At 39.6% G+C, this 12,785-nt stretch overlaps 1 protein-coding gene across 2 annotated transcripts in view; it reads right to left on the bottom strand.

Moving 5' to 3' along the window:
- Positions 1 to 450: 450 nt before the first annotated feature.
- The window catches only part of UTP20 (UTP20 small subunit processome component), an 86,219-nt gene continuing 73,884 nt past the window's right edge, over positions 451 to 12,785 (bottom strand). For both annotated transcript variants that reach the window (XM_010805264.4, XM_059886972.1), the window contains 11 exons: positions 11,527 to 11,606; positions 11,019 to 11,088; positions 10,710 to 10,892; positions 9,833 to 9,964; positions 9,228 to 9,360; positions 7,039 to 7,226; positions 4,502 to 4,573; positions 2,630 to 2,881; positions 2,316 to 2,442; positions 1,023 to 1,168; positions 451 to 779 (listed from right to left, as the gene is read on the bottom strand). In XM_010805264.4, coding sequence (XP_010803566.1) covers positions 624 to 779; positions 1,023 to 1,168; positions 2,316 to 2,442; positions 2,630 to 2,881; positions 4,502 to 4,573; positions 7,039 to 7,226; positions 9,228 to 9,360; positions 9,833 to 9,964; positions 10,710 to 10,892; positions 11,019 to 11,088; positions 11,527 to 11,606 — 1,539 coding nt within the window. In that variant the 3' untranslated portion in view covers positions 451 to 623. The remainder of the gene's footprint in view (positions 780 to 1,022; positions 1,169 to 2,315; positions 2,443 to 2,629; positions 2,882 to 4,501; positions 4,574 to 7,038; positions 7,227 to 9,227; positions 9,361 to 9,832; positions 9,965 to 10,709; positions 10,893 to 11,018; positions 11,089 to 11,526; positions 11,607 to 12,785) is intronic.

Genomic DNA, 12,785 nt, shown 5'->3' with positions numbered 1-12,785 from the left:
TAAGGCCCACTTCACTTTGCATTCCAGGATGTTTGGCTCTAGGTGAGTGATCACACCATCATGGTTATCTGGGTCATGAAGATCTTTTTTGTATAGTACTTCTGTGTATTCCTGCCACCTCTTCTTAATAGCTTCTGCTTCTGTTAGGTCCATACCATTTCTGCCCTTTATTGTGCCTATCTTTGCATGAAATGTTCCCTTGGTATCTCTGATTTTCTAGAAGAGAGCTCTAGTCTTGTCTCCTTGCTATTCTTTGGAACTCTGCATTCAAATGGGTACATGTAGCTTTATAAATATCTATATAAAATTTTGTAATTTTGCAAATCATCTGCTTGATTTACTCCTAACTTCTTCTGTTGTCTTGCTATTTTAATGTGTATTTTTAAAAAGTACATTTTAAACTCTTTATCATTAGTGTCAAATGCTTTTTAGACAGTGAAGATACAGTAGTATTATGAAATATTTTAATTAAAAACAAACATGAATTATATTAAACTGTATAATATTATACAATCTATGCCAAAGTTTAAATTAAATAATAAAACCTGCTATGATTTTGGACTAGCAGGTACACCAGAAAGTTCATGTTTCAGGCTAAGTTCGGACACAGCACAGGGAGCACTTTATTCCACCATTGCTAAATCTTTCAGGCTGTGGCTCTTTTGTCTCTTGGCCTTATAGCCTGGCCGCAGGAACTCAATCTTTCTCTTCTTTGCTTCGCTTTTATTTTTGTGTTTCTTCAGCTTTTTCTTGGCGGCAATATCAGGATTAGTTACAAACTTGAAAAAAGAAGAGAAATTTTGTATTACTTTTAAAGTAAATGTTAAACCAATAAAAATCAAATGCAGAAATGGACCATTTTTGAACATCACAAAATTTGGAGCCCCAGCTATAAAGTCCCACCTCTCAAACACAGCCAATTCCTCTTTCCTCCCTTGGTAAGTATGATACACACACGCACACATGCCTGGTTAAAAATAGTTAAGCCCAATGAACAGGTCAATTTCAAGCAGCAAGCCTACCTCCAAAGCCTTTCTCTTTTTCCGGAGTGCCCTTTTCTCAGTAGCCTGTTTCTGTACAGAGGCAAAGGCTAATGAGAAGCTCTCGAGCCCGACCAGCTTTTTCAGTAATTCTATGATTTCCTGGGATAGATTCTTCAGTGAAGGATCTAATGACACACAGAGTAACAATCAGGAATGCATAGGAAAGAACATATTTGGATATGTACAAAATTAACATGCAAAATTTAAATTCCCAAGGCATGATCGCTTTTATTACTTTAACATTAAACACTGATCTAAAAACTAGTCTCTTCGTTTCTGAGTTCCTGAGATAGAATAAGCAGAAGTGTTGGACACAGCATTCCATGGCACCTCCTCATCAAGGATGTGGCCAGAGATCAGAGACCGTGAAGCACTTTCCTACAGGGATCCTGGCTCAGAAGACATTAAAGTAATTTGAGAACTGGACAAATGTTTTGTGTTACCTTTATTACCCTGCTCAGGTCTGTGCAGATGGGGGCAAAGAAAGGTAAGCATGTATCTCTAGGTCCTCTCTAATTCATGGGTCACAGAGGCTTGGCTCTGGCTGTAACCTCTTTTTTTTTTGGGGGGGTGGACGGGGCAGATCAAAGACTTTTAACCACCAGTGCCTGGCAAATATTCAGTGCTCAATAAATGTTGGTTGAGAGCCAAAGCCAACCTGACCTACTCTAAGGAAACTCAAGGTTGTAGGAATAGATAGCTCCTGTTTTGACATTTACGTCATTTACTAATATTTTAAAACTCTTTTTAACATTCATTTTTTTTTTTTTTAACATTATTCCCTTGCTTTCCAATCCCTAATTTCCACTAGTCCTGTTACCAAAAGAGATAACTTAAGGATCACTGAGGGAAAGGTACCAAATAAACCAGGCAAGAAAATATACTGGGAAAAATGAGAACATCTGAAGTAAAAACTATTTGATAGTTTTGCCTTATAATTCTTAACAGACTTATAGTGACATTTGTTCTTTATTGTTCACAGTACTGTGAGGTTTAGAACCACTCCAAATTAGTTTTCTTTTAATATTTAATCTACACTTAGGAGTTAAAAAACATCATCCTTTAGGAAAGAAACCTTCACTCTTAGACACAAGAAAGCATACAGAAGATAGTAAAAAATAACACAAATATGCCTTATTTGTTTGCTGTTGCCTTGATACCTAGCTAGTTTTCTTTCTTAAACTCTGGCAGAAAGGGAGGACAGAAAAGAAGAAGGAAGCATTCAGGAGAGAAGATAGGTATTTTAACATGTAGAAGAGGATGCAGAATTACCCTGCTCTGAATAGGTGCTGTTCAGTTCCCGGAACAAAGGCGCTATGATCACTGGGAGGTACGGCTTCACCTTGTCTATTCCAAGGTCCATTGCTATGGCTCCAAGAAATTTAAAGATGCATGTTCTCTGAAAGTACAGATCATTTTTCGTTTGTACTTGTAGCTACAGAGTTAACTTAGAAAACAAGGGCTATTTAGGGGCAGATATTATGCTACAGTTGTGGGTTCAAAAGGTTCTAGGGACTTGGGAGGATAGCTAGTATCATTAAAAAAAAAAAAAAAGACTGCTTTTCAGCCATTCTGCATATGCACACCTTTAAGGGATTTCTAGGTGAATACGCAGCTTCCACTTTTGCGATCCGGGACAATTTCTGGATCAGCCAGAGCAGTGTGGCTGGCCTGCTGTGCTCTTCTTTCTCATCTGCACACGCCTTGTGTTCTTCCACACCCTCTCCGGCCATGCCATCACCTAAAACTTCCTGTTCTTCCGTGTCTTCTTTTATGTCCCCAGAATCAGGTTCCAGTAAATATAAGACTTTGGCTACAAACAACAAATTCTTAACAACCTTAAAAAAAAGGGGTGTGGGGAGGTGGGGAGAGGGGAAAGGTAAGAATTAGATTCTGATTTTGCAATAAATATGGCTTGGTAAAGCAGAAGCTAAAACAGGTATCCTATAATTAGACAAAAAACTGGTATTCCAATATTCATGAGCAGTCCCTTTTTGTAAAAATTCAGTTTACCCAACAGTATGTCCAAATCTATTTCCATGTAACTTTTATCCATTTGGCCTGCTTCTGTTCTTTAAGGTCTCACTGAGTAATTTCATTCTTGACCATCCATTTATATTTTTCAAGAGAGCTTTCATCCTCATTGCATTAAATTCCTTCAGCTAGTCCTCATAGAAATAACAATTTTCATTTTTTGAGCACTGACTAGTTGCTTTGTATACATTCCAATTCACCTTTAAAATATCCCTATCAGGTACTACTGGGCTTCCTGGGTGGCATTAGAATCTGCCTGCCAATGCGGAGATGCAAGAGACATGGGTTTTATCCCTGTGTCAGGAAGATCCCCTGGAGCAGGAGATACAACCCACTCTAGTATTCTTGCCTGGAGAATCTATGGGCAGAAGAACTTAGCAGGCTACAGTCCATGGGGTTGTGAAAAGTCAGACACAACTGAGCACATCAAGTACTATTATCAGCAGAGAAAACCAAGGCAGGCTCAGAATTGTTGAATCTCACCCAAAGACAAAGTGGTAAACCAGAAGTCAAGGTCTTTAGAATTCAAGCCCAAGTTCTTATATACTGAGCCTCTTCTTTCCCACATATCCCATTAAATTAAACTGCCCAGGGGTGGTTTTTTCAGTCTTCTAATAATGGACCCATTTATTAAATTCTAATCTTGGGACATCTATGAAATCTCTGCTGTGGGTATTTCACACCTATTGTGTGAAGGAGGAAATCAAGTTGGTTTTGCACACACCTTCATCATCCTGGCTACTCCAAGGCTACTGTGTGCCTAAGGTTCCCCCAAATGTGGTACTCAGAGTACTACACGCTGTCCAAGGCCAGCCTGTCCATCAAGAGTTAATGCCAAGAGTATCACTTCCTTCTAGAAGCTGGGCCTTTGTGAGGACAGTACCAGATTTGGAGGCCTTTCCCCCCTTAACAGCCAAGATTAAGGTGAACTAAATTAAGGTGAACTAACAAGCTTAATCTTGTTAACTCCAAGATTAAGGTGAACTAAAATCCATAGTTTCATTCATCCTGGGTCAGTATAGTCAATCTCTTCCTACCTGTCCTGAGTATGTATGGTTTATCAGCCTCTACTAAAATATATTGTGTGAGACCCCACCCACTGTCCACCCTGGCATGACTGCTTTGGCCTCACTGTGCCATCCATTCCCCCTGCATTGGGAGCATAGTCTTAACCACTGACCACCAGCAAAGCCCCCAAATGTACCATTTTTATTGGTAATTTTAAACAGAGCCAGGAATAATCCCAGTATGCACTCCAGAGTCGATTAGATATGTGTGCCTAATTGATCATGTATATAAATGTTTGTTTATATTTCATTTAATTCCCCAAGACTTAACTAGGAAAAACAAAAACCAAATGTGAGCTTGTTCCTATACTGTTGGTAGCATAGGTCCCTTATATTTAACTGGAAGGATTATAATACCTGCTCTCCTAGAGACTGGTCCAAGAATTTGGAGTGCAACTGATGGCAAGAGGCTAGGGAGATACTTTTCATCTGTGAAAAGAAAATGGATATTAGCAGACACAACACAGGGTATTCCTGATTGTTTTCAAAAACTTCAAGTAACTATAATAATGCAACTAAGGTAGTAGATTTTTCTCTGAATGAGCACCTGCATAGATCTGGAGAAGGAAGGTTCATGAGCAGAAATTAAATGTTCTCTTCTATCTGTCGTAAGCGTTTTAACTAAAGGACACGGGGAGATATAAATCATAATCTTTAGATTACCGGTAGACAACTTTACAACCTTCAAATACTTTCCCTCCCTCTTTTCTTTTCTTCCACCCTCCACTCTATCTCCCCAGAGAAAAATCCGCTACCTTAGTTACACTATTATAGTTACCTGAAATGTACCAAGGGAACATTTCATGCAAAGATGGGCACAATAAAGGACAGAAACGGTATGGACCTAACAGAAGCAGAAGATATTAAGAAGAAGTGGCAATACACAAGAGAACTGTACAAAAAATACCTTCACGACCCACATAATCATGATGGTGTGATCACTCACCTAAAGCCAGACATCCTGGAATGCAAAGTCAAGTGGGCTTTAGAAAGCATCACTATGAACAAAGCTAGTGGAGGTGATGGAACTCCAGTTGAGCTATTTCAAATCCTAAAAGATGATGCTGTTAAAGTGCTGCACTCAACGTGCCAGCAAATTTGGAAAACTCAGCAGTAGCCACGGGACTAGAAAAGGTCAGTTTTCATTCCAATCCCAAAGAAAGGCAATGCCAAAGAATGCTCAAACTACTGCACAATTGTACTCATCTCACATGCTAGCAAAGTAATGCTCAAAATTCTCCAAGCCAGACTTCAACAATACGTGAACCATGAACTTCCAGATGTTCAAGCTGGTCTTAGAAAAGGCAGAGGAAGCAGAGATCAAATAACCAACATCTGTTGATCATAGAAAAAGCAACAGAATTCCAGAACATCTATTTCTGCTTTATTGACTATGCCAAAGCCTTTGACTGTGTGGATCACAACACTGTGGAAAATTCAAGAGATGGGAATACCAGACCACCTGACCTCTTGAGAAATCTGTACGCAGGTCAAGAAGCAACAGTTAGAACTAGACATGGAACAACAGACTGGTTCCAAATACGTCAAGGCTGTATATTGTCACCCTGCTTATTTAATTGATATAGAGAGTACATCATGCGAAATGCTGGGCTGGATGAAGCACAAGCTGCAATCAACATTGCTGGGAGAAATCTCAGTAACTTCAGATATTCAGATGACACCACCTTTATGGCAGAAAGCGAAGAACTAAAGAGCCTCTTGATGAAAGTGAAAGAGGAGAGTGAAAAGCTGGCTTAAAACTCAACATTCAGAAAACTAAGATCATGGCATCCAGTCCTATCACTTCATGGCAAATAGATGGGCAAACAGTGGAAACAGTGGCAGACTTTATTTTTTGGGGCTCCAATATCACTGCAGATGGTGACTGCAGCCATGAAATTAAAAGACACTTGCTCCTTGGAAGAAAAACTATGACCAACCTAGACAGCATATTAAAAAGCAGAGACATTACTTTGCCAAAAAAGGTCCATCTAGTCAAAGCTATGGTTTTTCCAGTAGTCACGTATGGATGTGAGACTTGGACTATAAAGAAAGCCGAGTGCCGAAGAATTGATGCTTTTGAACTGTGGTGTTGGAGAAGACTCTTGAGAGTCCCTTGGACTGTAAGGAGATCCAACCAGTCCATCCTAAAGAAAATCGGTTGGTCCTGAATATTCATTGGAAGGACTCATGTTGAAGCTGAAACTCCAGTACTTTGTCCACCTGATGCGAAGAACTGACTCATTTGAAAAGACCCTGACGCTGGGAAAGATTGAAGGTGGGAGGAGAAGGGGATGACAGAGGATGAGATGGTTGGATGGCATCACCGACTCAATGGACATGAGTTTGAATAAACTCTGGGAGTTGGTGATAGACAGGGAGGCCTGGTGTGCTGCAGTCCATGGGGTCACAAAGAGCTGGACACGACCGAGCGACTGAACTGAACTGATCCTCCACTCATTCAATATTTATGGCATTCCCACTGTAAGCCAGGTGTGCTAGGCCCTAAGATATGGGAGACAGATATAACATGGTCCCTGCCTAACATTTTCATGAACATGATGATCTCACTGAGGCATCAACAAGGTTATGAAGGAGGCACGACAGACAGTATCTTCCTTTCTAGCACTGATAAAGAACTTAAATATGTAATGGAGGATACATGTGCTAAACAAGCAAATAAAAAATCTGATCAGGGTCTAAAATTTTTCTTCGAAAAACCTTGGCCTTGAGGGTGACCCCTCTCTAGTTACTAATGCTCGTGTGGATCCACATGTACATCAAATTGTTGACTGGAAGAGTTCCTCCCAAGGGCCAACCCCAAGATAGTAACATGAACCAGAATGAATACCTCACGAAGATGAGGGAAGGAAAAGGTGTTAGAAAAATCTTACCTTTTGCTCAAGGTCACTTGTTAGGAAGCGGATTGCGACAGATTCCGAGACTTTCTTTTTAGTTTTTTTGACATGCCATTTTCTAATAAGTTCCTCAGGTTGGCAAGAGGCAAAGAGCAATCCAAAAATCTGGGCTGCTGTGAGCCACACCCAGCTGTGCGGATATCTCAAGTGGGAGTGCACGTGACCTGAGGGAGCCAAAACACATTCTCAGACGCCTTGAGACGTCTGACTCTATGGTGGTGAGCACGACTAATTAGGCATTTCTTGAGTATCTATTATGTGCTTGAATTTAGGAACCAAAGATGAACAAAATAGTCCCTGCTTCTCAGAAGTGAGGTAGAGACTGAAATAACTAGAGAACCAACTCCTACCATGAGAAATGACATGAGAAAAGAGATCTGAGTAAGCCTAAAAGCAGGCCAGTTTCATAAGAACTTGGCTTCAGATTCAAGGAGGTAAGGTAGCATTAACAACTGCAATTTCAAATTAAAATTAATGTAAATATATATATGAGTACACTCGTTTCTCCTAACTGTTGAAATCAGTGGCACCAGGTAGCTGACTGGAAAGGTACCATTTAATAAGGCATTCTGTGTGCCAGCCATAGGCTAAGTGTATTACACATATTAGCTCATGTAGACCTCACAACAGTTCTGTGAGGTTGGAATTGTCATTCCCAGTTTATAGTTCCAAAGGGGGCTAAGTAATGTGCCAAGCTGTAACAGGCAGAACCAAGCCTGGACCCAAGCTCAATCTGGCCCCAAAGCTCATATCCTTAAGTATGACCTCTTAAAGGATCTTCATTATGCGCCCTCAAAGCTCATACTCTTATGCTATTCTCAGAGCAACTCTCCATATACCACACTTGGGAAGTGCAATAGAAAAGCCTTGTGTTGGGGAACAGGCCTAAAATTTTGAACAATCCGTGTCATATCTTAGTTTTAGTCTATGCTATATTTCACAAAGATGGTTTTACTTTTTTTTTTATATGAACCTTTGTAATATCTCAATGGAGCCATACCAGAGTAGGCTATACAGTAACTTAGTAACTGGATGATTTTTCTCATAAAATCATGAGTTCTCTTGAAACAAATGGTTATTTAAAGCATTCATTGCAGTGTCTATTTCCTAGTATTTAGTTTTGATTAATCAAAGCGAAAATGTTAAATTAATAATTCTAGGATCTTATTTTTTATTTAAAGAGTGTTACCTAACTTAAATATTTCCATAGCAATGAAATGATTTAGTAAATATGGCACATTTACACACAATGGATTATTTATAGCCAATTAGAAGGATATCTACTAAATATGTTATATATAATATGCTTGCTGCTGCTAAGTCGCTTCAGTCGTGTCCGACTCTGTGCGACCCCATAGACGGCAGCCCACCAGGCTCCTCTGTCCCTGGGATTCTCCAGGCAAGAACACTGGCACTGGAGTGGGTTGCCATCTCCTTCTCCAATGCGTGAAAGTGAAAAGTGAAAGTGAAGTCGCTCAGTCTTGTCCGACTCCTAGCGACCCCATGGACTGCAGCCTACCAGGCTCCTCCGTCCATGGGATCTTCCAGGCAAGAGTACTGGAGTGGGGTGCCATTGCCTTCTCTGAATAATAATATGCTTACTTATATATAAACAGGATATAAAAGTTTATATGGAATCAGGCAACCTCAAAAAAACCCTATGGCTATTTGACAAAAGTAAGACTGGATGGACATGTGTAACAAATAAGTAGCAAGGAGGACTTCGGGAAACTTCTTCCTTTCTTTTACTCTTCCATAATTAACATAATTGGGCTTCCTTGGTGGCCCAGTGGTAAGGAATCTACTTGTGATGCAGGAGACACAGGTTTGATCCCTGGGTCAGGAAGATCCCCTGGAGAAGGAAATGGCAACCCACTCCAGTGTTCTTGCCTGGGAAATCTCATAGATAGAGTAGCAGCTTGGAGGGCTACAGTCCATGGGGTCACAAGAGTCAGACAATACTTAGCAACTAAACAATAATTAACATAATTTTTTTATTTATAAATGATATATATTATTTATGAGATTATATAATTTGCTTTTCCTCCCAGAAAAACATACTTTCACTGTAATCAATCTGAAAGACCTATTAAATCTTTTTCTTATGAACCTTCCCCCTGATACTATATATTCCATTTATTTTTAAAGAAAAAGGAAATACTCACTCCAGATTTTACTCAGAGTTTCAGAGGGCTTGGTAAACTGAATGATATTACATTCCTTGATGAGTTTACTTATCAGTATAAGAAAACTGAACAGAAGGCGATCTGCAGCTTTTTCTTCAGTCTCTTCCATGATCTAAAAGTAGGAAGAATGTTAAATTAATTAAGACAATAATTTCAAAGTATTCTATGGACATTTTTACTCCAGGATGTACATCTGTAGCAGGGTTTCTCAACCACAATATTGCTGACATTTTGGTCAGGTAATTCTTTGCTTTGGGGGACTGTGCTGTGCATTAGAGGATGTTTAGCAACACTCCTGGCATCCACCCATTAGACAACAGTAACACTCTTCTATCCTCCAGTTGTGACAACCAAAACTGTCTCCAAACATTGCTAAATGTCCCCTAGGGGCTTATGAAATTTTGATCATATACTATGGAAGATAACTTACTTTAATCTTCATTTCAAAAAAGAAGAACTGCACTGAGTTCTTACTTTTATTAATAAAAAATTTTTTGACACAAATATGTAACCTGTTAGCTACACTATCTCAAGTAAAACTACAAAAATAAGCCAATACTTTTACTCCCTAACATATAACTTACATCTGTAAAGTTTTCAGGATCAATCTCCTTTTCAATCACAGGAAGAACAATTCCAAGTCTTCTCTCAAAATTGACTCCTTCACTCTCCGCAAAAAAGCCACAGATCAGGGCAGCTAGTTGTCGATTTAAGTGCTACAGAAAATAAAACCATCACAAGACAATAAACTTGGGAGGCTGTTTCCAAAACTGAAATGAAGGTGGTTATGACTGCCCTCAGTAGTTCTTTATGATACCAAAAGTCAACAGAATGTGGATTTTTGGTAGCTAATATGAAAAATACAAAGAAATCTTCATCTCCCTAGAACAAAATTTTTAAAAAGTGGTATTCATGATTATCCACTGAATAACTTTTCTCATTTTTTCATTAAAAAAAAAAAAAAAGCATTCCAGGCCCCCTGCCCAAAATCCCATTCTGATTCTAAAGCCAGTGTTACGTTACGATGTGTTGTTTGTATTCTACAAAGATGGGCCAGTGATGATGGGGCTAGATTTAGCAAGTTGATACAATTATTGGCAAAATACATTCTATAAATTGTATAAGCAGATATTCATCAATGGGGATGAATTGGAAACCAAGATATCAATGGAGATTGGTTAAGTAAATTATAATACATTCATGTAGTGGAGTAACTGGGCAACACTGACCTTGTTGTGGGAATACAGGTGATTTTTATGTTATTCTCTGTTTGTTGTTACTCTCTGTAACTTCTTATATTTTCTAAAAGTTTCCTATAAGCATATATTATTACCATAATCAAATAAAAACAATAAAGCTACTTGGGAAAAACTAATTCAACAAAGTATAATATGTATTCTTAAAGTATAAACACCAAAAGCTCAGTATTTTCTTTGCAGTATGACTATTAGCAACCCTGACCTTCTTTGCCCCAAACCAGGTGGTAACCATATCGAAGAGCCAATCTTTTTTCTCAAGGCTGATTTTACTGAGTAAGGATTTGATTGCCATGGATGCCATCTTCTTACACATGGCAGAGTCATCGTTCACCATCATTAGACAAAGAGGAATAAAGAACATTCCACAGTTCTCATGGAGCAGTCCCTAAAAGAAAACAGATACTTCTGAGCACACCGAGACCAGAATTCTCACATATGTCCTACCAAAGGAGGACCAGGGGCTCCCAGGAGCCACAGCTAACAGACAGTCTGTCTCTGTGATTCACAGTACCTGAGGGAACGTGTCAAAGAGATAAGCAATCATTTCCAAGGCGGACTCTCTCCCGGTCTCATGTTCATAACTAGGGTAAGAACATCAGAAGGACTTGTTAGTAACTTTAAAATTGACCAGTAATTATTTTTAAGAATTTAAAATATTGCCTCAAGGTACCAGTCTATTTCTTAAAAAGTGGGAAAAAACTCCATTTTCCTAACTTTAATACAGGTACTTATCAGGCTACTTTGCAGTTTAAAATATAACTGTTAGATTTTTACTGTTCTCCTAAGCAGACTTTAGGGACAACTGATGATCAGACTGAACTGAAAAGCAGCTTACAGAACTGCTCTATGAAGCCAGGTACAGTGGTTGGCAGTCAAGCCAATGGTTCATAGGATAGCACCCCGGGAAAATGTGCCTTTATGTTTTGACTTTGCTCTTTTCCAGACAGCCCACACATCGAAAGGAGAACGAACCTACCCGCCCCCACCCCTGCCTTGTATGGTTTATGACTTCAACTTACGTCAGTTGAGCAAGCATGAATTCCAAGTTTGGTCGCAATTTGTCACCCAGAGGATAGTCAAGAATGTATTTCAGAAAAACCTAGAAACAGAAATCACACAAGAGATTACTGGAGCCTGTCTCTCTAGGATTCCTTTTTCCTGACCTGCTTTCTGGGACACACTGCTAGGCTACAAATAGTAGGGTGATCAGTTAGGTGAAGTCCACCTCCTGAGTCAATAACTGTGCCTCTCCCCTCTCCTCCCACTTCACTTCCTCAGGTCCTGCCTGGTGAAGAGTCAAGTCCTGGCCCACCATGAGCCTGGATGTTTAGAGCTCCAAATCTCAGCTCACACCCTGGCAGCTCATCACTCTGAAAAGAGGCTTTGGTGAACTGAGTATGGACTGTGGTTCAACCCCATATTTCTCCTGAAATAAAAATAGCAATAATAGTGATAGTAATAATAACCACTGCATTTACTGACTATCTTCTGTGTGTCAAGTACGGGATGAAGTGTTGCTCAGTTGGTTTTCATACTCCCTTACGAAGTAGACATGATCCCTTTTACAGATGAAGAGAACAGGCACAGAAGCTAAGTAACTTGCTCAGGTGATAGTAGCAGAATTCCATGCCTAGTGTATCTACATCCAAAGGCTCTCCTTTCAGAGCCTTCAAACTGCTGTATTATTCAGCTTCCTTTATTAATAAGCTGTGAGAACTAAGCACATCATTAACCTTTCCAAAGCCTGTTTTTCCATCAACCATAAAACGGTGGTACTATTTCCTTTGAAGGGAAGTTACAAATAGAAGCCGTGTATGTAAAGTGCTGGGCGTGCAGCTAGTGCTTAATAAACAGCACCTGGCCCTCCTGCTTCCTAAACAAGTTAACTTTCTGTGAAGACAGCCTCAGCAGCCCAGCCCTCCTTTAACTCCTGAGTTCATATTTGCAATTCAGAACCTTCTATTTCCTGGGTTGATATGCGGTCATATTATCAGGACAGATTTATGAAAATAAACCTGCTAATGTCATTCCTCTGCCTACTGATTTCAATGACTTTTTGTTATTCTTAGAACAAAGCCATAAATCTTTAACAAGACTACAAGGTCTTGCCATATCTGGCAGCTTCGACAAGCTAAGCTCGTACCCACCTCAAGGCTTATCTTCCAACCTGCAAGGCTAAGCCTTATTCTTTCTTCAAATTCTGCTTACATGCCAATCCTCAGGAAACCTTTCCCTCACTGTCCCACTAGGGTGGTCTTCCACTGTGTCATATGTTCTT

Source organism: Bos taurus, chromosome 5 (genome assembly GCF_002263795.3).
Source record: "Bos taurus isolate L1 Dominette 01449 registration number 42190680 breed Hereford chromosome 5, ARS-UCD2.0, whole genome shotgun sequence".
Taxonomy (NCBI): domain Eukaryota; kingdom Metazoa; phylum Chordata; class Mammalia; order Artiodactyla; family Bovidae; genus Bos; species Bos taurus.
This window is presented reverse-complemented; position numbering and strand designations above follow the sequence as displayed.